Source organism: Urocitellus parryii, chromosome 5 (genome assembly GCF_045843805.1).
Source record: "Urocitellus parryii isolate mUroPar1 chromosome 5, mUroPar1.hap1, whole genome shotgun sequence".
NCBI lineage: Eukaryota > Metazoa > Chordata > Mammalia > Rodentia > Sciuridae > Urocitellus > Urocitellus parryii.
The window spans coordinates 36,960,578-36,987,513 of NC_135535.1; the positions used below are offsets into that span (position 1 = coordinate 36,960,578).

General features: G+C 35.2%; 1 protein-coding gene and 2 pseudogenes across 34 annotated transcripts in view; 1 reads left to right on the top strand and 2 right to left on the bottom strand.

Moving 5' to 3' along the window:
• Positions 1-26,936, top strand: part of Ppfia2 (PPFI scaffold protein A2) — a 453,020-nt gene that overhangs the window by 257,827 nt on the left and 168,257 nt on the right. For all 34 annotated transcript variants that reach the window (XM_026391438.2, XM_077799256.1, XM_077799255.1 and 31 more), the window contains 2 exons: positions 11,934-12,035; positions 26,113-26,277. In XM_026391438.2, the coding sequence (XP_026247223.1) occupies positions 11,934-12,035; positions 26,113-26,277 (267 nt within the window). The remainder of the gene's footprint in view (positions 1-11,933; positions 12,036-26,112; positions 26,278-26,936) is intronic.
• LOC113184643 (small ribosomal subunit protein eS1 pseudogene) lies at positions 17,268-18,491 on the bottom strand (annotated as a pseudogene).
• Positions 19,988-22,760, bottom strand: LOC144254819 (nucleolin pseudogene; annotated as a pseudogene).

The following is a 26,936-nucleotide window of genomic DNA, read 5'->3' on the forward strand; positions in this document are numbered from 1 at the left end:
GTTTTGCAGTTTCATGCTTGAGTTGTTTTAGACCTCAGGAAGCTGTTTGTTCTGGTCCCTTCATCTGTAAGAATTTGCATTTAATGGATATTTTACCCTGCTAATGCTTTGTCATGGTCCATATTTCACCTTTATGTTCCCTCTATACACAGGCCCAATACAAGGCTCAGTTGACTGGTGCCTGCGAATGCTGAGCACTTTAGAGGAAGTCTCATCACAGCTCTTATCCCAGTGTGCTGTAATTGCTGTTCAGTTACCTTTACTCACCAAGACTATTTCACCCTTGCATGCATTATAATTTCTGAAAGTATTTACAAGATTTTCCACATAGTAGGCATCCAATAATATTTTGTGGAATCAATAAAAGAATGATCAAAATGTCAATTTTGTAACTTACTGTGAGAAACAGAATTAATTGTCAAGGCAGACTTGTATCCAAAAATGGGCTGACAAGGATAAGTCCCTTTTAAAAGATACAGAAAATTCATTTGTTCTAACAATACTGCTTGACATCCATGGAATCAGAACATGTTACATTATTTGAATATTGAATGGCACCAGGACACATTAGTGGGTCATAACAATCTCAGGATATGCATACATTTTTCTCCACTCCATTCCCAGACAATCCTTGAGCCAGGACACCCTTTTGGAGGAGTGCTTAGACACACTCCTGTCCTGTGTTTTGTTCTCCTGTGTGACTTGATGCCATCACCCCGCCCATCTCTCTGACAAATTCTATTTTAGCTATAAATTAGTGTAAGACATTAGGGTGCAAAGTGTTATTCTCTGAGCCATGCTCCTCTGCTAAATGCTGCACACAATAAAATTCTCCAAGGCAGGACAATATGCTTTACAATTTCTATGGTACCCACTACAACACTTTAGCTCAGTGAATAGCCAACAATGTCCTAACCCAAATATTTTGGGTTATATAATTATATCTCTATTGATTGTTAGAGAGACATGATTTTATTGTTTTGTTTTGTTTAGAGTTAGAGCTTTTTGGGGAGAGATTTAAATATTCAGCTTGAATCATCTTTTGTGTGCCTGGGAGTACTTGCCACAGCAGGTATTACCTAACCAGATGCTAAAGCCTTTTAAATTAATATGCAGCATCTTGTCAAACATGCCTCCTGCTTTACACTGTCAGAGCTGTTGAAAATTGGCTTTTCCTGCCAACTGGGTTTTTGGTTGGCAATGATTCATCCCTGACATGCTTTAGCTACAATGCTTACTGGCCCAGGTGATTTTGCTAATGGGCTTAAAATGTTGAGTTATAATAAATTTCCAAATGATTCAAGCATCTAATGAACAACAAAAAAATATCTTTTAGACCTTGCTAGGGATAAAAGATTCTTTTCCTTTCCTTCCACAAAGATGAGTCAAGAACAAGGACAAGATCATTAATTTGACTACAGAACTAGAAGGCTTGATTCTTCTATAATTTCTCTTTGATAATCATCCTCTGTCTTATCTCATATATTTGATCTATTTGGGGAAAAGTGAAGGGGGAGGTGGAGCAGGTCAAAAGGAAAGGAAACTTGGAGTTTCCTTCCAGTCTTAGTTCTAAGCCATTATGTTGGACTCTTTCTTGCTCTTATAATAATTTGCAGAGGAAGAGGATGTGGGAATAAGGAAGCTACTCAAATTTATAGCCAGAGCCCAAGGAGGGTCTTCATTTCACATCCTACTTCCTGGGTCAAGGAATTTATAAAAGAATCCAGGCTGTAACCTCATGTTCCTTGGCAAGACTCATAGACAGCTGGGTCCTACAGCATCTCAGAGCAACCAATACAGGTTCACTGAAAACAGAAATATGTTTTGCGTTGTCGTTTTATTTCAGACATGAGACAACATTTGAGGATTGTGTGAACTCTGGGGAAAGTTGTAATAGGTTCTAGCAGAGAGGTGTGGAGAGAACAATAGGGGATGAAGTCAGATACACTTGTCCAATGGGGTTTGTTTTTAACAACAGTTTTATGACATCCAGAGAATTTCTTCATCATTACTATTCCTATGTACATTGATATTATAGGTGTTGTTTGAGGTGTTTTACGTGGTAATAAACCTAATTCTTTTATCAGCAAGAATTTACTGAGTACAAAGGAACTAAAGGGTAAATCAGACATTTTCTCTTATGAAAATATGCTGAATATTTTTATTGTATCACATTAATATCCATCATTTCTATTGGCTATTCCAGTAATAGTACAGAGGAACTCTCTCTCTTTATTTTTACTCTTGAATATAATCCTGCTGTCTCTATCAATATTAGGGCCTTCAGAAAAAAAAAAGGAAAATGAGTTAAAATGAGACTTATGTAAATGGACCTCAGTTATGTAACTCTCGAGTATATTTCAGTAACCATTAAATTAAAAACAAACAAAACAAGCACATGAGATATTCTTTTTTTTAAATATTTATTTATTTATTTTAGTTGTGGTTGCACAGAATACCTTTGTTTTATTTATTTATTTTTATGTGGTGCTGAAGATCGAACCCAGGGCCTTGCATGTGCTAGGCGAGCACTCTATCGCTAAACCACAATCCCAGTCCATACATGAGACATTCTATAACCTGAAGCATCTTGTGAAATATTAGATTTTCCTAATGTGGAAAACTGGGCCCTAGAAGAAAACAAAATTGTATGTGTAATAACTAAATATGAATTATAAATAACTGAGTATATATCATTTCCTGGACACCAGAACCAGTACTAGTCATGTTTGTAGTAGTAATTTCATTTTCACTCACACTAATTCAATAAGAAAGAACTTTGACTTGTATTACCCAGCTGTATAATTGAGGCCTAAAAAGTTCACTAGTATTGGCCAAAATATGAACCTGGTTCTGTTTCAGTCTGAAATGTGTACTGTTTGGATCATTCCACATCATGACCTCCATGAGTGAGAGCAGAGTATAAAGTCAATTTACCTATTAGTCACAGTCATTGCACTGCCTAGGGGTTCACAATATTTTGGGAGTCCAAAGTAAATGTTAAAACTTCTTTTAAAATTAAAAGAAAAAAATCTAATATATAATATTTTCATAAAAAAACTAGCTCATGAAGGCAAAAGTGCCTTGGTCCCCCAAAAGACAGAGGACGGGCAGGGTAGCTGATGTGGGGGTATCAAAAAACCTTACTATGCCTCTAAATATGTTTCCAACCAATCTATGGTGACACTCCGTGCCCTCTAGGATTCATCACCCAGCGGAATCATGTCTAGAGGGCTACTGTTAAGGAGCAACAGATTCCCAGGGCAGCTCTGTACACATATTGACAGATTGGAGTTCACAAAGCAGAGAGTGTGGGTAAAATAGAAGACAGCACATTTCAGTAGGAGGGCAGTAAACGATGGATGGCAGGAACACAGTTAGATGGTTAGACAGTAGGAGGCTGCCTGACAGCACCAGTGTTTGATTTCAACAAAATTCACTTTTTGCAAGATTCTACTTACCTTAATCAGAATATTTTGAAAACAGAAGTTGCCATCTACACTATGTACACATCAGCCATAAAAAGTGGGTTTTGTGGCATGTTAGAGTTTAAACAGACTTGCATTTACCAGGTCACTGAGTTACAGTGATATAATCTGTTATGCAGTTTTAGGGAAAAGACAAAACGTTTTCTAATTAGAGTAAATATAAATTAAAAATCAAGGGGGCATAAAATATAATTTGTATGGAGTTTAGATCTCACTTTCATTGCAACTTGGGCAGCCTTACTGGACAAGTTCTGTGAAAATTCTGAGTCCAGTTGTGCTTGTCAAGTTGTATTAGCTGTACAAGTGAGTCTACCTTCAAGCTGTCTTGCCCAGGGCTGACCATGAGACATGGCTGCTTCACATAGTAATTTTGGATGACAGTTTTCCCTGGGCTTATGTGAGTCTAGAAGGCAATTATAAAAACAGAGGTCATTAACACCATACTTGATTGCATAACAATGAAAAAAACGTTTTTATATGTAAGAAATAGTATAAACATGGAGTATTCATTTCTATGAAATAAAACCAATTTTGTTTTCATACTGAACAATTTCTGAACTAAATTTCTAAAGACTTGTGAATTTATAATGGGTAATTCATGGATATATATAGGTTTAAAATTTAAGGAAAATAGAATATTAAATATTTTTTATTGCTTTGTTTTCATTCCACTAATATAATGCTTATATAATTAATCTGTTCCAGAATATATATTCTGTGATTTGAAAAGATAAATGTCTACCTACCTTTTTTTTCTTTCTTTTTTTTTTTTTTTTGGTACTGAGGATTGAATTTAGAGGCATTCAACCACTGAGCCACATACCCAGCCCTATTTTGTATTTTATTTGGAGACAGGGTCTCACTGAGTTTATTAGCACCTTGACATTGCTGAGGCTGGCTTTGAGCTCACAATCCTCCTGCCTCACCTCAGCCTCCCAAACTGCTGGTGAAATGTCTACCTTTATACATGTAAATTTATGTGCAGCTATATTCAAAGAAATATAGATTTAAAAGCCAATTCTTTTCATTGATTCTTACAAATAGAATTGCTGGAAAAACTTTCAATTTTCAAAAGAGGAAACACCAAAATATAGTACATGAGGGGCATAGCCCAAGGAAGTCATTATAAAAAGCATTTTGAAGTAGTTAATTTGTCTAATTTAAATGCTAGATGTCAACTCAGCCTGCTTCCATGCCATATGCTCTCCTGAGAGCTATTTTTGATTTGCACAAATGGTTGGAGAATAAACCTAAAAGATACTGCTTTGTGGCTGGTGAGGGTGTTGGCAGTGTTTCGTGAAGCTGAATTCCAACTCACTATTTTTTTTTTCAGACTAGTTTGTACTCAGGATTCTTTAGCCAGTACTTATTCAGATATATGGCTGCAGAAATAAGGCCACTCTGGGTTCATTAATTAAGTGACCCACAAAATTAGAAAATGTACGTTTAATTGAAAGGTAAAGAGGGTTAAAATTGTCATCGCGATGAGCGTATTGCCAGAGATTTCTCTGGGGACTGCTGGTGTCACTGACGTGCAATTGAAAGGTTAAGTTTCCTTCTTGCGCAGCTTCTGCTGATCTGCTTTCCTGAGGTGAGGACTCATCTAGTAAGTCAAGGCCTTTCAAACATGAAACAAATGAGAAAATATAGCCTTTTTTCCCCAAATCAAACTTAAGAAAATACACCATATGAAGTGAGTCAGGGAAGTTAGCATTCTCTTTTAGTCTTTGTATGTTCAATATTAAATATTAGAAGATGATGAGCATTGAAAGATGAGCATGGATGAAAATAGAATGCTCTGCACCTGTTGGCAAAGCTGACGGGCCATGATGACTAGCCAGGTGCGAAGAGGCAAGAGTCCAAAAGCAGAGGAAGGCTGGCCACGGGAAGCTCTGATTGTGAACACTCTTTCTTCTCCTGTCAAGGCTACTTTTTTTTTTCTCTTCTTTTTGGCATGGGTGATTGACTTCAGGGGCACTCAACCACTGAGCCACAGCCCCAGCCCTATTCGTATTTTATTTAGAGACAGGATTTCACTGAGTTGCTTAGTGTCTCGCTTTTGCTGAGGCTGGCTTTGAACTCGTGATCCTCCTCCCTCAGTCTCCTGCAGAATTACAGGTGTGCACCATGGAGCCTGGCTCCAGCCTACTCTTATAGAATGTAAGTAAGGGCAGATACTGAGTGAATCTCTTCTTTGCCAATGTATCTTCCCTATGGATTAAAAACATATGCAGGGATCGAAGCAAAAGAAATTTCTTTGTCTTTGAGACAACCTGTTGACCTACAGGCTATCCTTTGAGATATTAGCAGTTCAGACACTCAGACCATGGATTACACAAAGTCATCCTTAGCTCAGAAGCCAACACCAGTGAAACCACTGTTAAGATACAAAGACAGGTTTCCTTGCCCTGAGATCTGAAAGCCTTGGGGGATGCTGGTGCCAAAACAGATACTGCCAATGTCGCAGAAAGGGCCTTGCTGGAGTTACTTAATCCAATCTCTTTTACCCATGTTCTCTCACCTCCATTCTTGGAATAATAAAGCTGAAATGAAGAATAAATGGTATGACATGTAGAGTTCAAAACAATGATCCCAACTTCAAAAAAGTGCTCAAAAAACAGTAGTCTAAAAGCAGGACTAGAGAACACAGAGAAAAGAAGGTAACGCTAGTAACTTACTGAACTTGCTGAACAGGAAGAACTTTAGATTTTATACAATGTAAGAGACTTGTAAATTAAAAGTAGGAAGCTGGGTGCAGTGGCACACGCCTGTAATCTCAGCCTCTTGGAAGGCATAAACAGAAGGATCATGAGTTCAAAGCCAGCCTCAGCAGTAAGAGACACTAAGCAACTCAGTGAGACCTTGTCTCTAAATAAAATACAAAATAGGACTGGGGATATGGCTCAGTGGGACTGGGGATATGGCTCAGTGGTTGAGTGCCCCTGAATTCAATCCCTGGTACCTGCTCCAACCCTACCACCAAAAAAAAAAAAAAAAAAAGTAAGAGTGTACAGAAATTAAACAACTGAGTTGATGTTTAAGAAATGACACCTTCAGCTTTTTTAAAATACTAACTGGAAAAATGGTTATTTTCTTTTCCTCTTTTTATACTCTTTTATCATGAGTTGAATTGGTATTGAGAAAAATTTCATGTGTTGAAAAAAGATTTATTCCAAGAAAAAAGAAGTTCAAGTAACAGATACCAGATGTGTATGGGCATTTCGAGAGCAGTGACCTTAACTTTTTATTTTCAGTGTCCCAACACTTAGAACACAGGGAGTGCCCCTAGGCATGTGTGTGTGCTGCACAAGTGCAGGCTAAGAAAAAACAGAGTACCACTCCCTTGGGTCTGAGGGTATTTTATGGCACTGTGTGTTCTAGATCCTAACTACTCTTTAAAATTCCAAGGAAAAAAGTACAGAGTAGAGAAAGTAATTTTGTTCCTTGGGACAAGTAAGAATTTGGCAAACTATGGTTGGGGAACAAAATGACTGGTCTGAAAAGTTGTTGGAAAGGTTTTTGGTTGGTGTTTGATTGACTCCTCCTGATTCTGTTATTTAAAGCAAACTCAGCTTTTCCTATGAGTTCCTTTAAATTTAGCCATGGTGAAATATGAATGACATTTCTTATAACGTCCATTCCTCATTGATAATATTCTGTGTTTTATGGTGGGTTGTTTTATACATTTTTTTGCTCAAATTGTATTGTTGAAATATTTCCATTTTTATACAAATATGTAGCCTATTTTTTTCTGTTCTTTGTACAATATTTCATTATGTGGAGTTCCTATATTAATTTTTCTATTTTCCTGTAGATAAAGATCTAGGTTGTTTCAATTCTTAGCCACAAAACCTACTTTGTTCAAAATGTCTTATACTCTCATGCCTGTCTGTAAATTTGTAAGAACAAAATGTAAAACATATATCATTTCTCAAAGTTATTTGGTTATGAATGCTGCTTGCTGGGAATCTTGTTAAAATACTGTTCTAAGAACATAGTTTGAGAAACACTACACTAAGAAAATAACATATTGGTTAAAGATGTATTTTCACTTTCCAAATCAAGAAGATCAATGTTATATATCCAATGAACAAATGGTAAATCTGAATGCACAAACTATAGGGAGGAATAGACCCAAAGCACTATGAATAGAATTTTTTTATTGTTGCTTTCTACTCATTTATCTTCTTTCAAATATGCATATTCTAATTCATTCTATTATGTTTACAATCAGCACTAATATTTATATCTAAATATTATGGTTTTATGATAATGAGTATCAGTACTAAAGTTGGACTATTCCTAGATTGGTGACATATTGCATACCTATTTGTAGAAATTATCAGGATCAAAAAGGATTTTCTGAATACTTGTTGAATTTGGCACTTTTCAGGTAGACATTGTATCACTTTGCAAAAATGTAATAAAACATGGGAAATAATAATACCATTGCTGTGTAGAATATAGTAGAATGTATTTCAGATGAGGACATAGCAACAGCTACAGAGTAAAAAAGCCATCATAACTGTTTTCTATATTAAGCAAATTATAATCTTCTCACTTCATGAGAGTAAGAAGACTAGTTAATATCACCTTCTAGATTATTTGACACTAAATTTGAAGAGTTTAGGGAAAGCAAGCCATACATCTGTTGTCACAATAAGAATTTACTGAATTTGTATTCAATGTTCTAGGAAGTTTGCTAAGAGTTATAAATAAAATCACTTTGCCTTAAAGGGTCATATTGTTTACTTAGAGGAAATAAACATGTAACTCCATTATTGTAAACCCAATGCAGTGAGATATGATAAAGCATTAACAAAAACAGGTTGTTGCTTTAAAAAAAATGAATTAGGCTAGTATGTGAGAGAAACAGAAAAAAAATATATGATAAAATAGAAAGAAAGAACACAGGGAAGTGAAATCCATTGCAGAAAATGGACTTTCTAATAAAGGGCTTTAAAGAGGCATTGGTAATAGTATTAATATTTGAACAGTATTAACCTTTGTGTGGCATTTTGGTGGTGGGTGTGGAGTTCTTGTTTAGAAAGGTAACCCATGAAGGGTCTTAAATGTGAATTCTGAAAGCCCATTGAAGTCAAGTGAAGCAACTATCTCTAATTTATCTTTATACATTCAGCACCTAGCTTAGGGTATGATGTGTGACAAATCCTAATACCTGTTGTATGAATGGAAGGTTAGCGCAAGGATACATTTTCTAAGAGATTTTCCATTTCCAGCCAGTTGGAGGCAGTGTTGCAGAAGTAAAAGAAGTTTAGGATCAGGGTGGGTCATTTTTAGCTCTGGCTCTTAAACAAGTTATTTATCCCTACCAATCTTTGATATCCTCATCTGAAAAAATAAAAATAAAAACTGAAGTAATACATGTTAAATATTTATCACAGAGGATAACACAACAAAATGCCACCTGTTTAAAATTAAGGTGGTTGTTATTATTCTGCAATAGTTAATTTTTAAAGGACTTGTTTTGGATAGTTTGAATTTTAAAAATTAAAGTCTGTTTAACTTGATGTGTTTAATAGTAGGAAACCCTGAATGTTTTGTGAACTTTAGCAAGATAACTTTTACAAAGAATGAAGGAAGAACAATTTAGAAGGGAAAACCCTGAGATCAGGAGGGAGAACATACCTGATTTTAATTATCCAATAAAGGAAAAATTGAGTTCAAAGCTCAGCTCCAGCATTGACTAAGTTACTGGGCAAATGCCTTATCTACACCTCAGTGAGATTTTAGAGTTTGTAAGAAAATGTTATTAGGATTAACAATATAATAAATTAACAAGATACAAATTGTTAGTAGAGTTCCTGGTATATTGTAATGACTCAATGTTAATTATATATATATTTGGTGTTAGTATTTTTTTTTACAAGATGATACTACTTCATGCTGATAGTAAAAATGGAGAAGCAGGCATGGAAAAGAAAAATTACAAAAGAAATCTATAAAAATATTCGATGGTTACTTCCACTGTGTCTGCATATCTGATATCTGCATCTATAATAGCTCCAGATGTGTAACACATGCTTTTCTAACACTGGTTGCCCTGCCTTGGGTCTCCTAGCTCCCCACACTCTCAGTGGAGTAATTAAGGTAGATCATGGAATATAATTGTGGTAATGATTATTTAATACTTCAGACTACAAAATGGAGACTGCTAAATGCACTCCAAATATGAGTCATATAAACCCAATGAACAACTAGGTTCAAAGTGATACAGTAGAAAAACAGTGAACTTGCAATATGGAAAATTATGCTCAGAGATAACTCACTCTGTATGGCTTTATAGCTTTGTGAACTTAGATGCACATTTTAGTAATTCATCTTCCTCCACCATCAGTCTCATGGGAAAGAGACTCCCTTACTAGGAATCTGTAGAGCAAGATAAGGTAATGAATGTAAAAGTAGTCCCTGAAATCTGCTAGGAAATTAAGAAATAAAAGCTCTATCTATCTACCTATCTATCTAGGCATTAAAAGACCTTCTTAGAATCTGACATGATGAGAAAAAAAATGTCAAATTCTCTATTATCATAACACGTGCTTTTGATTAATTTCTGTCCTCTTTTTCAGCTGCATGGTCATTTCCATGCACGTATGAATTTATTTTTTCTCTTATTCTGTAAGCAAAATAAAAGCCTATTTCTTCTTTTTTTCAAAGTTTTGATAATGGGAACATATAAGGGAAAGGTGAAAAACAGAAATCATTCATAATTTCACTGGAGATCTCATAAGAAAATTCTGAAATATTTATTTGTTCTTTGTTGTTGTTGTTGTTCTATAGACAATAAGCTAACCCCTAGAAAGATATATTGATATATGTTTGTTTATTTATTTACTGGTATGGTCTTAAATATACAGATTCGATTTACATTGTACCTTAGTGAATATTATGTTGTTTGACTATAGGATTATGCTTAAATGCCTGTATGTTAACAACATACAGTAGAGAAACTTTATATGTCACTTCTTTTCTCCAACCCGATTATGTAATGTATAAAGAAAGTTTCATTTTTTAGAGAAGGATTTCCTGTTTTCTACTTGTTGCTCATTTCCATTCTCCACTTAAATAATATGCTCAGGGTTATCAACAACATTTAAGCAGGCAGCAATCACAGGAGAAAACATTCATCTGTAAGGCTGGTCAGAATGTAACAAGGAACTCTTTCATCTGAATTCTAAGCCCTGGAGTCTACCCTTAGTTCTTTGAAGTACCCACTGGGTTGATGCCATTCAAAGAAACAGAGGAAAATAAGTGGTTTGAAGAAAACAAGAATGTAAACCCCAAACCTTTCCCAGCTTAGCATAATCATCATATTCATTTACTTTTTACTAAAATTGCCTTTATGGAGGCAAATTATGGAGGTTAACCAAGACTGTCTCCCCCATATTTTTTTTTCTTTTTTATCTTCTGAAAATGCCATTTCAGCTTGGACCTAAGTTTCCCCAAATATTTAAATATTTGCCAAGCATCAGTTTTACTACTGAGAATCACTCTAAAGGGCTTAATCATAATAAGGATGTGTTTGCCATTTTTTAACAAAAATTATGTAATATTTTTATAATTTAGAGTGGCAGAATGGTTGAATTAGGTTTCCTGGTATTTCTAAGCAGTCTTTTCCATGTTTAAATTCACCAGCTAATAGTGAATTCCTAATCATATATTTTGTGCTTGCATTTTGGGAAAGAAAACAAGAGATTTCTTCAGTAAGCCCATGAAGATAGGATTACTCCAGACCTCTTCAATCTTTTATTACAATATAAACCATTTTCACTTATTGAAAAATGACCTTAATTGAGTTTCCACTGTGTCCTAGATGCTGGTGGTATAACATGAACTAGTCAAGCTTACTAAACATGCGGAGATTGCCATTTAGTAATACAAAGATTCACAAGACAATCTTATCAAATCTTTGATACATTTATTAGTTTGTAAGACAGGTAGATTCCCTCTTTCCTCACCCTGTTACCAAACAAAATTCTTAATTTCTAGCACATTCAGCAGGGGTCTGTGTTGTTAGTTTGATGATCTACTATACCCTGAATATTGCTATCTGGGAACCAAAGTGCAAGGTTTGGATGGCTACTCAAAAAATTAGCCAAGCTTAAGTCATTCTAGCAATAAATATTATATTAATGCTAAGTTATATTAATATGATGTATGTGATACTTTTGAAATACACTTTATACATCCATATAAGCAGTATATTATAATAAAATGCACATAATAAGTATCATGGATTAGTACCTGTTGAACAAAAAATCAATATACTTTCATAATAGCAATATATATCAACCGAGTCAATTTTCTGCATACTTTTCATTCAAAGCTTTTATTTTACATTTTTCTCTTTCTGCTTAAGTTTTTCTCTTTATTTTTTGATAACTTGAATACCCTTTCAAACATTTTTTTTTATTTCCCTTCCAGGAATTTGCTGCACTGACAAAAGAATTGAATGCCTGTCGAGAGCAACTTCTAGAAAAAGAGGAAGAGATCTCTGAACTTAAAGCTGAAAGAAATAACACAAGAGTAAGAATAAAACAGCCTCTTCTTGGAATTAATTCCATATATAGTTCAATGTCATATATGCAGGATTTATATAAAAATCATTTAAAAACTTCAGGAATACTTTAGCAGATACCTACTTACAGTCAGCTACTTTATAAAAGGAGGAGGATATCCTACAAAACTCAAAATTAAAAGACAGGAAATCTAAATTATAGTCTTGGCTACTAAATCACTATGTTGCTTTAGAAAATATTCTTATTCCTTCTGGTCTTTACTTTATTGAACTTTAAAAAGAAGGGATGCATTTCAATACTGGGTTTCAAACTTTCAAAAGATCGAGAGCAGAGTAATAGCCCAGAGGCTGGAAATGGGCAAAGGAAGAGAGGTTTGGGAGAGGAATCAAAGTTTAAATGATGGGATGATGTGACAGAGTGGCCTGGATTTGATCCTCACTTCATTCCAGCAAATTATTTATTTAAAAAGAAAACGTGTTAAAATGAAAGCCATTAGAATAGACCTCTGGCAATTAAAAGAGGTCTACCCTCTGTATCTGAGATCTCCAAGGAGAGTTCTAGTTCTGATATGCATTTTGATTTCATGAAATCTGATTTCATAGAAGTGGCTACATTCTACTTTTGAAACCCATGTGTCATCAATGTCATGACATGTTGTATAACATTAAAGTTCAGAATTTGATCAAAGATGCTATATTTTCTAGTTCAGAAGAGTCACTAAATTTCATGAAATACACAAATTGCTGCATTACTCATAAATGCATGCGGTTTCTCTACTAAAAGAGAGGAGAAACCACTTTTTGTGTGAATATAAATTTTTCAATTTAAAATCTTAAGCAGGTGAAAATATTTTAAGTTTCATATCTTTAATAGATTAATTCTGAGAAAAATAAAGCACAGTTAATGGCCTATTCATTTTATGCTTGATCTTGGAGAGACTAATATAAAAATAGAGATCTACAAACTGTGAGCTTGTGCCTCTAATGAGAGAGAGAATTGCATGATTAATGGTTATATGGTCAAACTCAATTTATGTCTTTATTTACCAGGGCTTTATTATATGGTAAAGAGAATTCGCACATGTACATATGAATTGGTTTTCACTGAGACTTTGATGAGCCAGTAACATGGATTGTCTGAAATAGGGCATTACAAGGGAAGTTTAGATGATATTCTCAGGTATCAGATGAATTTTTTCTTGTTTCTCTTTCCCTCTCTATATTTTCCCACCTTTGACTTTTATCTTAGCACTGTATTTCCATACAAATTTAGTTTGTTTTAGCCATGATGTTTATTTTGCTCCATTTCATTATTTTATGTTTTAATTTGGATGTAATACAGTACAACTGAATCTAAAGAGTAGGAGCAAGAAATTGAGAATGGATGGAAATGTATACCTTCAGATAAATTTCCAAGAAATCCTCACATATAAAATGCAACAGATAATTTTATTAACTTTCTTTGCATTTCTCCTTGATATATCCTTTCTTTCTCCCTTCCTTTACTCCTTTCTATACCCCTAAGGAGATGTTATAATTTCTCCCTTTTACAGACAAAGCAAGTGAACTCAGAAAAGGTCAGATAAGTTCCCAGGAGTCACATAGTTAGTAAAGAGCAGAGAAAGGATTTGAAAGGTAAGGCAATCTCCATCCAGAACCTGCACCTCTAGCCATGATCACTCAAGCTAAATTCATGGAGGAACTCAAAGATTTACTACAGCTTACAGGAAAAATTGCCCAAGACACCGCTATAGTGTGAGGGGTGACATTTCTTCTTAATTGTGACTAATTTCAGAGAACTTAGAGTTTTGGTTTCTGCATACACCATTTTCATCATGTTAAATCCTCTGAAGCCTGTGTCTTTGTTGGTAGCCCATGGAAGAAGCCCTGGGTGACAAATGCAGCAAGCTGAGCTAGCCTTGAAATGTCCAGTCAGGAGTCAGAGGAAGAAAAATATAGTTCTTTTAGGACAACAGAAATTAAAGTAATTGATTTTGGGCATGAATAATAGTTACTTTGAAAATATGAATAAGTCTAAAAAAGGTTTTCTACCTTCCTTATAGCAATGATGTGAAGGATTCTTGGTTTTAATTATGTGAAGGAAAGAGATTTATGAAACCTTGCCTGTGCAAAGCACTGATTATATAACAACTCCTTAGGTTGCATAACCACCTCTGACCCTCCTCCACCTCCACAAAAAGGAAGAACACACAGGACAAAATATCAGGTGTATCCTTCCCCTTTTCTCAAAATTCCTATCATGTATTACTAAGTTTTATTTCTTCTTTTTAAATACATTCATATAGTTGTTTCTCCCTCTATGTGCTGTGTTTTCCTTGCTGTAAATAAGCAGTTTAAAAGTAGATTCAGTGTTCTAGTTTCCTGAGTTCTGACAAACTTATGGCTCACTTCAGATAGAGGAGTTAGCGTATGCTCATGAATTGGGATGAATAACACAGAAATTCCACAGAGGGGACTCCTGAGTAAATAGGGACAATTGTATTGATTTTGAGTGTCATCCAAATCAATAGATCAGAAAGTGCCCTCCCTTTTAAGGACAGTTGAATGAAGTGTATCTTCTCCCAAAATAGAAATTCCAGTGGAGAATGAATGACATGTATTTAATATATAAAGTGACCATAATGGAAATATAGTCACTAGTATTATTAAGTGCTCATTCTTTTCTCTAAATGCTCTATACATTTAACTAACTCTATCCTTCCAGCAATCTCATTATCCCCACCTAACTCATAGGGAAACTAAAGTACTAAACTAAAGTGGTCCTTATATGCCAAGGACCACATGGCTTACAGGAGACACTCCCAAGTATTCATAATAAAGTTTCTATTATTAATAACATTTTAGAATGTAACCATTATATGACTTTGGAAATAAAATAAGCTATGATTTTGAGAGCCAATCTTAATGTCATTTAAAAATAACAGATGGTAATTTAATCTAATGGGTCATAAACTAAAAGAGAAAGACTTAATTGCATTGGAAATGTTCCTTACCATGCCCTTACTTTTGCTTTGAGTAGAAGGATTTATCTTACTTGATGTTCAGATAGATTCCGTCACTTGCTATTATTAAAGAAAAATGTCCTGTTCTTCTTTTATCCATAGCTTTATTGAGGTAAAATTGCAGTAAAATAAAATGCACATATGTAAAGTATGCAATTTAATCAGTTCTGACATGTATGTAACCAATACAATCAATATAAAAAGCATTTCCATTAATTTTTTAAAAACTTGAATCCAGGCAGACTGTGTTTCCTGCATGTTTTATTATATTACAAATCAATTACCTAAAGATATATAAAACCCCATCCCCACATGTCAACTATTTCAAAATTAAATGGCACACTTATAAATATCTCAGAGATCAAGAAACAAAGCACAAGAAGAGTAAATAAAAAGTGCTTTGAACTAAGTCATAATAAAATCTTAAAATATCAGGATCTATGGGATGAAACAGTACTCAGATGAACATTTATAACTTAAAGTACATGTATCAGAAAGAAGCTAGAATAGCAACCAAATTATTTTCAAATTATTTATTGGAAGAAAAAAAGAGTAGGAACAAAAGTATATGAAATATAGAAGAAATAATACAGCTAAAAATTGATAAAAAATAAACAAATCTAATCAAGAGAAAATCAAGAATACAAAAATTAATATCATTGGAAAGGGAGCTATCAAAATAACCCTACAGATGCTAAAAATATATTAAAGTAATATCATAATTGTATGCCAACCTGTGTGATAGCTTATATAACATGGTCTGTATCAGAGAAGGATCTGTGTGCTGCTGAGAAGAAAGTGTATTCAGTCATTGATGGATGAAATATTCTATATATGCCTGTTAAGTTTAGATTATCAATTGTACTTTTTACTTCTAGAGCTTCTTCATTTAGTTTTCGTTTGAAGGATCTATCCAGTAGCTACAGAGCCATCTTAAAGTTACCCAGTATTGTTGTGCTGTGGTATATTTGATCCTTGAAATTGAAAAGGGTTTGTTTGATGTACATAGATGCTCCATTCTTTGGGGGCATAAATATTTACGATTGTTATGTCTTCTTGATGTATAATAATTCCCTTAAGCAGTATGAAATGTCCTTCTTTTCCCCTTCTGATTAACTTTGGCTTAAAGTCCACTTTATTTGATATGAAGATAGAACCCTCTGGTTGTTTTTCCAATGCATGCGGGAGATATGTTTTTTCCACTCCTCTCACCTTCACTCTGTGGATGTCTTTGCCTATGAGATGAGTCTCTTGGAGAAAGCATATTGTTGGGTCTTGCTTTTTAATCCAATCTGCCAGTCTGTGTCTTTTGAATGATGAGGTTAGGTCATTAACATTCAAGGTTATTATTGAAATATGATTTGTATATCTGGTCATTTGGGTTTATTTCTAATTTTTAATTTAAATTAAAAGGAGACTTTGATAGACTATTCCTTTAGTGTAGTTCCTTCCTTTGCTAGTTTTCACTTTTCATTTCATCTTCATGGAATATGTTGTTGAGAATGTTCTGCAGTACAAGCTTTCTAGTTGCAAATTCTTTTAACTTTTGTTTATCATGGAAGATTTTCTAAAAGTGTCCTATTCTTGACAAACCTTTGCCTACAAAAGTTAATAGTTATCTAACATATTTCCTTAAAGTGAAGAAATTCCAACCCAATCAAACAAGAAAGCCCCTAGCAGTTGAAAGAGGATATAGTTACTACAGGAGTGTACATGTGTATAACATATTATAGTAGCCAAACTAATCAGGTATATTTCTACTAGAATGTTATTTTTACTTGAAAATAATTACATACAAGTTTATGTTGAATTTAGATCTAATGAAGGTTATAGTTTTAGAAATTTTTATAGGATCATAGTTGGATCATAAACTAATGGATATAAATTACCTAGGATATTTTGTTTTTCTGGAAGAACTTAGTCCAAAAAATTTCTGATGGTGCTGTGTTTCTATAGGGGGAGGCTCTATATACACAGGTAGACTACAGGTTTAAAAGGAATTCTGACATAGGATTGATTGTCATTTACAGAGTCCTTTCAGTCTTCAGAGTACCAAAGAAAGTGTCATCAGCACATTCTGCAATAGTTTTTAAAAATCAGACTAAAACCGTAGCTCTCAGTGAAGGTGTACATTTATTACATTGTTAGTGATATCTTAGACAAATTCCTCCTCTTATGTTTTAAGTTTATTCACCTTCATTTTTCAAAACTTAATTTTTATTTTCCAATATTAAAAATCTGAATTTTATCAGCTTGCTCAACTTTATCACTTGGATCATACCCAGTAGCTTTTCCAGAAATACCAGAAGTTCCATGAGTTCTCCAAGTTCAAACTTGGGCTTCTTAAATATGTTTACTGCCCTAAAAAGGACATTATGAAGAAAACAACTGGGTTGGCAAGACTTTTCCATGTTTTGGCCAGTGTTGTATAGAAACAATTTACTGACCATTTATTTCAAGTCATTTGTCTTCATTTCTTGGGTCATGATTTCCACCATCCTCTTCCCATTTGGGTGGACCTGTTGGTGCTGAGTTCCTCTATCTATGATTATTGTGTTTTTAAATAAAACAAATGCAGAACCCATAAAGCAAATAACCACTGGTAGTCCTGAAATCAACAGGAGTTTCAATTGTGGTCTGCCAATTTTTAACCATGGAGTATATTTTGTCAGGGGTAAGATACATGCCATACAAGTTAATCAGGCAGTTATTGCCCTGAACATCCTTAGTAAATCAGTTTGAATTTTATAAATTCAGTTTCACCATTGTACACATTAGTCAGGTTCACTTCAAACACAGACCTTTGAGGCCATTAGATGAAATTTTGGTTTCTTAATGTCAAGATTAATGTTTTCCCAATATTTCTTATATTAAACATAGCAGGTGCTTTCACAACATAGCAATCTCTCTGAGAAAATGAATCAACCACATTCTTCCCATCTCCCTTTTTGCTTCCTTTTATAAAGTACTTATTTTTTTCCAACCACCCTTGTGCTGCTCAAAAAAGCAAAAGAACATATACCTACATTTGTAACCTTAGAGACTGTAGATATATGACAGATAATACCCATTTGAGACTGCAATTTTCAGTCCAGCTAATTTATGTTTATCATTAATTTGACTCAAAAGTATGTTTTATGGAGAATATTTTACTAAGTATAGAGGAGTATTCAGAATAATTTAAATTGTTCAGCCATTATGAAATCTGCTTATATTAATAATATGCATTTATTTTTTTCATTGTTTTGTAGAGGAAAGCTCCTAATTGCACAAAACAGAATATAGCTCAGCTGTTTTAATCTTTAAAAAGACATTAATTAAGACATATAAGTAATCTCTAAAGTAAGCTTCCAAGCATTTTCTATATTTCTTAGCCTTGTAAGTTTTCCTTATACCCTTAGTTTCAGACACACCAGCAAAATGGATCTTGCTGACCAGCATGTTTCCCCCTCTGGTCCCATCTCAGACCTAGCCAATGGAGGTGTTTCATAGTTGACTGACTCATGCCTGCCACCTTGTGGTAAACATGGGCAGAATTATTTCTGAGATTCTGGAGGCGGAAGGTGGGAATCGGAATGTGGGGAACTATCAAATATAAAGGATAGGTTCAAAACATTTTGATCAGCCACAAATGGAAAAATATCTACTATAATCTATTTTTGTAATTTCCTTTTTCCTTATTTAAAATTTAAATAGTCATTATTTACCTAATAATAGAACCATCTTCTTAGACTAAAAAAATAATAATAATAATAAAATATCAACTTTTTCTTTAAGAATAAAACATGAAGATCCATAATCCTAGTTACTGTGTCCAGCTACATGACTGATATGTGAAGTCCTGTTTTCATTAAATTTCAATTCATGTGGAAGCTTCCTGGCCTTTTAAGGTCTAGGCTCAGAAGTCACAAAATGACAAAATGTAACATTCCATACTATTTGTCAAAACAGTCAAAGATCCACCCAGATTCATGCAGGGGGACTAGCCCCCACTTCTTAATGCAAAGAGTCAAAAACTCTAGGATAATTTTTACAAATCATGACAGATAGTGCTAATATCTCAGTAGCTGCTATAATAGTATTACTGGTATTTTATGGGTTCTGCGTTCTCTTCCTACAAAATATTTCACAATGCCTGAGAGAAGAAAATGATGCTTTTGTCATCTCAAAGGAACGACATAGGGGGTAAACTATACTCACCAATGATTAGTTCCATAGATCATCAGTTTCCTTCCTCTACCTTATTCCCAAAGAATTTCTAGTATTTATTCACTTATTCTAGGCCATTACTGAGTTTACACAACCAGTAGAGCAAACAGTTACAACCTCTCCATGATGCCTGCCATTCAGGTTAAATCCAGATTATTTGATTTATTTAGCAGAACAACCTTTTATTTTCTAATACCAGAGTTTAGAAATTGTAATTTGTCCTAATATCATTGAAGCAAAAGTCATGACAAAGCATTCTGCTTTCTTTAAAACACCCAATGCAAAAAAAGGGAAAAAAAAACTTCTGTAGGAAAACTAAATGGTTTTATATGTGAAATAAAACAACATAAATTCGTAATTTACATATAAGGAATAGCTCTATCACTCATCTCAAAAAATTCACATGACTATCTAGTCAAAACCAACAGGGAAATCACCCTAGAAATGCTATTTATTTCGATTTCCAAGTAGACTTTAGATCTGAATACTGTCCTGAAATGTCCTCAGAAGGTTCTGCCTTCTGTAAGCAGAGGGAAAATACCAGAGTCCTTTCCTTCCGATGGAAGAGGGAAAACAGTGGGACTGGAGAAAACTATGGAGGCTTCTTCTTTACTTGTGGTTTATGGTCTCCTCTTTATCCTCCTCTTCTTTCTCTGCCTCCTCAGAAATGTCCCTGCCCCCCAAAGTCTCCCCGGCCTCTGCAATCAAATCTGCCTCATCATCCTCTGCTACCAGCTCAGCTTCCAGAGCTCCTTATGTGAACCCTGAAAACCACCTCCCCCCTTGGGGTTGGCCCAGTCCAAGATGGCGTCCTTTCCCTCAATTTCACCATCTTCCATGGCCTCCTCAGCAGCTTTGGCATTGAAGTCTACAGAACAAAATCCTTTAGAGGATCCAACTTCCTAGTTGGTGACTATTCTTGAATGAATAGAACTGTCAAATGGTCCCTTTAATGTCTCCTTGGTGGTATCCTCAGATAGACCTTTGACAAACTAGTTTTGGAGGATGGCTTCCTGCATTAGCTGTTCCCCAGGATCCTTGCAACTCCAGCCTGATTGTTGTGTGACCTTGTATGAAAGTAACTTAAATCTTGTATGAAAGTAACTTAAATCTTCTTTAGTACCTTCAAATGAAGCAAATTTTGTAAATACATACCCTTTAGATTTGCCATTTTGGTTCTAGGGCATTTTGATAGAAGTTGGCGTGTCAAATACTTCCTGAAGAGTTTCCTCTGCTTACACTGTTGGAGAGGTTGCTTAAAAACAGCATTTTTGATTTACCACTCCAAGTGCTATTCTTCCTGCCTCTGTAGTCTTGACTTAGACTTTTTCTCCAGTATAGTACAAGGAAATGGATTGACTGTCAATCTCTGCTCCCTGCTTTACCTCAAAGGTTTTCTCTGTGTCAGCCTCTGTCTTAACCTTCAACATAAGCAATTCCTTTACTCTTTCCATTCTTGCTGACTAATCTGATCTCCAGGGCATCTTCAAACACTTCCCTTAATTCAACCTGCTTGGCTGTAAGGGAGATTTTTTGCCAAAAGCATTCTCACATCTCTTTCCTACTGTTTTTCCTTTTTGTTTCTTTAGTTTAATTTTATTGCCAAAGATTTTTTCAACCAGTGTGTTCCAAGGCTTTTTTCCAGACCTTCAGCAGTTTCAAAATTCACACAGCCAACATTCCTGCTCACACCAGTTCTGACACGCACAACAGGAAGAGCCTTTTTAGCAAAAGATCACTGATAGATGTTTTCAATTCAGAAGATGTGTTAGAATTCAAGTTTCCCATAAAGAGATTGGAAAAATGGAGCTGGTTCTGTGGCTTCTACATTCTGTTTCCTGGCTCTGGGATCCAATTGCTGCTTGATCATTTCCTTCTTTCATTTTACAGATGCTTCTTTGACAAGTTCTTTTTCCTCCTCTTTATACTTTTCTTTCTCCTCTTTCCCTCCTCTTACCCATCTTGCGTCTCCTCCTCTCCTTCCTCTCCCTCCTCATCTTCCTCCATGCTTTTACCTTTCACAGGAATCACTTTTGTAGGAGCTTCTTTCATTTGGCTGCTCTGGTCTCCATAGTTCCTTCTTTAGCATCCTCTTCCTCCCATTGTGGCCATCTCCTTCATCTTCTTGGATGTCCTGCTCATTGCCTTTGTCCCCTGAGGAAGGGCAGCAGCTACTGCTTTCATCACAGCTGGCCAAACCTACCCTCATCCATGCTCTATGATGATTTTCTTCCTCGTGATTGCCATTACCCTCCCCCTCACTGTCTTCCTTCTTGACATTCTTGCCATTCTTTCCCCACTTGGCTGGGGTGTCAGCTCCCATCTTTCCAGCAGTTGCTGCCAATACTTGACCTAATGTGGCTGCCTCTTGCCAGGTGTTCCAACTGCTTTAGCTGGGATAACTGTCTTTCTGGCTCATGCGGCGGCTGCCTTTTTTCCAGAGGTGACAACTGCTTTCTTAGCAAATATGGCAATAGCAACCAGTTTTTGTTGTAGAAACTGCCACCTTCTTTGTCTGTGTTATGGTAGTCCTTGCCTTTACTCTGAGGACTGATAGCCTCTTCATGGCAGTCGTCATCTTTTGACATTTCTTCGTCTTTGCTCTTTCTGTATCTTCTTCAGAGGAGAAGCCATTTTCTTGGGTCACCTTGATTTTTATTGGCCTTGACTAGCTTCTCCATGATGGTGGCTATGACAGTGGAGTGTGTAGCCAGGGAGTGGTGCAGATGAGCAAAGAAAGAGCCCATGCGGCATGGATGGCAGCCATGGGCACTGGTGAAGATGCAGTAGTACATATGCCAGGCTGCCACCTAGAGCTAGCGACGGAGGCAAAAAGCCAGATACATTTCTGCTCTTCTCTTCCTGTTCAACACTATTAGCATCAATTTCTGCATACATTGCCAGACTTCTGAGAATACAAATTAGCAAATTCACACAATTCTTTTGACTGGAAAGCTTTCTCTTCTTAGGCTAGATTGTGTTATATACTCTGACATATTCTAGTTGAAAGTTTTCAGGCAAGGAGGGATTTTGAGGTGGAAGAGGAGGACCCAAAATTTCTTTTGTAAGGTACCTGCTTTAAGTGAAGTCATTGTATAGTCAAGAAGACAAAAAGTATCAGCCTCATCAGAGCAGAGAATCACTGGGATCCAATATATGAGTAACTCAAGCAAATGTGAATCTTTCAAATATCTCTCCTTTCATACGTGTGTATGGGGGGGGTTTAGAGTTTTGATAAGATTTTAAATAAGACACCCGATAAATCTATGCATTCATCATATATTGTAATTCAGTGATCTTTCTTGGATCAAGCTCTTTATTTTCTTTCTGTTATGTCTTGGACCTCGATAAGAAGCTACTACAAGCAGCATAACAACTCTTGGATTCTCTGACTGAGCCTTGCTCTAGAATTTAAAAACTTTATCTTGTCATTTTCTTTCTTCAAATTCTTCAGTATAGTTCAAAGCATTCTCATTACCTCATTGTCTTCATATTCTCCATGCTCTTTAAAATAGTCTAGTACAGCCATGACTCAGTCCACCAAAACCTGACTTTCACAGGCACCCTACAGCAAGAGGGTACAGGTAATCATTTAACTGACTATTTCTCCTCCATATATTATGGAAAACATCATTCCTTCTTCTGATATTAACCTAATCTAACCATTCTGTTGCATCTATCCAAGCCACATATCCCAGATTCCCATTTCTCTAAAGATTTGTGTCCTGTAAATATGCAAACACTTGATTTTCTAGGGTACATTGATTTACTCAGTAAGCACATATAAACATTTCTATACACTGTACTTGGAGAATTGAACAAAATACAGAAAAACTTCATTAGGGGCCTTCTATTAATTTGGGGGATTTAAACAGTAAACAAGGTCAGCATGAGATGAATAGTACATTAGATAGAGACAGGTGCAAAAATGAAAAGGAAAGCTGCAGAAGAAGTCATCAGAGAAGGCCTTGCCCCAAAATGACATTTGAGTAAAGATATGGAAGGGATTATGGAGTAAAATGGTCTCTGAAAGCAAATATTTTAGGAAGAGAAGCCAAGTACAGGGGGCCTAATGCAGAGACATGGATATTACAAACAAAACTCAACAAGCAAAGATAATACTGCAAGGAAACCAGTGCAACTATCCTGAAAGAATCATGAAGAATGGATGAAAGCAGACAATTTACATTCCTTGGGATGTGTGAGGACTCTGGATTTTACTTTAGCCTAATGAGAAAATGCTGAGAATTGGAGCAGAGGTATAAATGACCTAACTTATATTTTAACTTAAACAGTGTTTTGAGAATAACCTGTTAGACAAAAGCGGGGGAACCAGTTAAGAAGCTACTATTACAACAATTCACCTGAAAACAATGGGTCTTAGGCCCATATGGGAGCAGTGGAAGCAGTGGTGAGTGGTTAGATTAAAGATGGAACTGTTCATTTTAGGCTAAGTAAAGAGGTGGTGAGGGTGTGAGTGTGGTCAGAGGCAATAACAAATTCCTATGATAAAAGGGTTGAGAGTGAAAGTATTTTTAGAGTTTGAGCACTTACATGGGTGAGCTAAAATGTAGTGAACTGTGGGTTAGATTATGGAAGCAGAAATCACAGAATTGCACTTACTGATAAGAGCAGGATTTACAGTGGAACTCTGGGTGTGAGTGATATAAGGTAGAAATTGAGACCATTAAAGTGCATGAAGTCTAGAAATTTAGAGGACAATATGTTGGAAGAATCATCTAAATGAATGATAAAGATTATTAAGAATTATACCTAGAATAACACTGGGGACAACGGCAATGTAAAGAGAGCTAACATATTTAAGGAATAATGAGAATTGGCTCAGGACTTGACAGATATTATTACAAAAAAAAGAGTATCAGCTGGCGGAACCTGATGACTGGAGTGGCGACATGTTCTTAGTTGTAGGTAACAGAATTCACTCTAGTTATTCTAAGGGGACAGTTATTATTTAATGGATGATTAGAATACTTAGCAAAAACACAACCAAACCAAACAAATAAAACAAAAGTCTGTAATCTGAGCTTTTAGTACCAAATTCCAAAAGTTCACTGCAAACTGGTAAGGGGCTTAGCTCTCCTTTTCAGTTAAAAAAACCATAATTCCTTTGCCACTTCCATTGAGCAAACTAGATGTATTCACCTAATATATTCCGTCATAAGACTCACATTTTGCAAGGATGTGTTATTAGTAAAAACTGCATGGCACAAAAGCCTGAAAATTGTAGGGAATTTTTGGTACTCTGTTGGAAAAGTAGATGTTGCAATGTAAGGAACTTGTCAAATGTTGTAAAGAGGATTACCAAAAGATTTGGGATCACTAGTAGATGTTCTGTGTAGCTTCATTATTATATCTCCTTGTGGTTATTTTCCTAGAGAGTATTATCTTAAAGATTATGTTATCTTCCTACAGATAAACTAATACATGTTGAGTATCCCTTGTTGCTATGCTTGGATCAAGAAGTTTTTCAGATTTTAGAGTTTTTCAGTTTTGGAATATGTATATATACTACCAGATGAGAGTCTACAGGAATTTTGAATTAGAGCTGGTTAATCTATACTATTATTTAGACCCTTAAATATGACTGATCTGTTTAAGATCTCAGACATTTGTATTTCTTTATGTCAGTAACAGTCAAAAACTTCCAACACTTTCCAACCATAATTAGGGACAATGAAAGCAGATAATTTAACTTATTAAGCATCAAGAAATGTGTTAGTAATATGTAACATTGAATAGAAAGTGGTATTGTAAAAACCAAAATATTTCATTGATGTTAATGTCTGAGAAAAAGATAATTACTTTCTTTTCTTCCTTACATCCTATATCTGCATTTCCCTTTTTGTTTGTCCAATTTTCACTTTATTTTTTTTTCTTATTTTGTAGAGACACTATTGTAGCATACACTTTTAACTCTTCTTTCAGAGATCTCTCCCACAAATGCTACCAGGTGCTTGTGGCTCTTCCCTGATAGAATTGTAATAACTGATAAGAACAAATAATTTATGGGGTTTTTTCCCTCATGCATCTTTGCTTTTAGCAGCAGAACTCCCTTTTAAAATGCAAACAAATGTGCAACACCCATTCACATTTAAAAACAATCCTTTTCTGGCACACACAGAACACAGAGCCTAGAACAATCTGGAAAGGGTTTACTGCATTCCCCCCCCTCACATTTGTCATGGCCTGGCAGGCTGCTATGGATGTAGATTCCAAAACAGATATGGTTATGTCCATAGCTTCCTTTTACCAAATGACTACTGGGTACCTCAGTTACTAAAATATAGTTGGTTGCATATATTTCATATAATGTAATATAAAAATTGATTGTGAATAAAATTATGTAATTATCGCCATAATTTAAACCATCATCCTAATGACTGCACTCATTTTCTTCAACTCAAAAAAATTTAAATGGTCAAATGTAAATGAAATACATTTTGATTTGGGATACTGTTCTTTTAAAACATTATCATGCATCCTACATTTATCTAAGGAATAAATGTTCTTTAATCATTATCATTAGCTCATGCATATTTTATCAAGTGTTCTATTTCCGTGGAACCCATACTGAAATTATTAAATCTGCTAGACATTTGCATTATATTTTTAGATTCAGCAACTTGTAAAATGATTGAAATGTAACTTGGCTTTCACATATTTTATAAACCCTGGTTTAGACAGCATTGTGTTATTAGGCTTTTACCCCTTGTACTATCTGAGGTTATCACTGTGTACTACGTAAGCCTATAATAGTTGAAAGAAGAAATTAGTTATAAGTACAGATTAATTGTATCCAAAAGACGATCTCATTTTCTGTTCAATCCCATAGCTGCTACTGGAGCATTTGGAGTGCCTTGTGTCACGGCATGAAAGGTCATTAAGAATGACGGTGGTAAAACGGCAAGCTCAGTCACCCTCGGGAGTGTCCAGCGAAGTTGAGGTTCTCAAGGCGCTGAAATCTTTATTTGAGCACCACAAGGCCTTGGATGAAAAGGTATAGTATGGACAAAAGATTTCAAGCTGACCCATGCTTTTGTTATTAGCATGAAGGTCTTTGTCTTTATCCAATGACTCATGTGACTCCTCCAGCCAGTCAGTTCAGAGGAACTCATCTGAGTTACATGGAAAAAAAAAAAAAAAACATTTTTAAAAATGAAAGTGTGTTATTGTGTATATCTTTGTAATATTCATGACCATGTTCTTTCTTTATACCACTGAATCTGTGGCTTATTCAAATTATACCTCTATTATGGTACATTATGGCCCTAGTCCAGATGGCCATTTGAAATTTAACACTGTGTAATGTCATTCAGCCTCTCTTTCTCTCTCTTTTCCAACCCCACTCTCTTTCTCTTTCTGAAATGCATGTCTATAGATGCCAAAATAAGAGACCACTACCCGAAAATTACACCTATTTTGTAGTGAAAATTGGGTATACTTTAACTTTTAGACATTCATATTAGAAGCATTCCATTTTGTTAGGTCTCTAATATCTTAGTTTCAAATATACATTTTTAAGAGTCTCTGCATGTAACAGCATAAGGTATTAGAAGAAAAACTTGCTTTTAGGTCTTTTTAAAAGTAGCTCTAAGCTTCTCTTAGTTGTTACTCAAATAAGTTCTACTGGCATATATAAGCCAATATGATGATAAT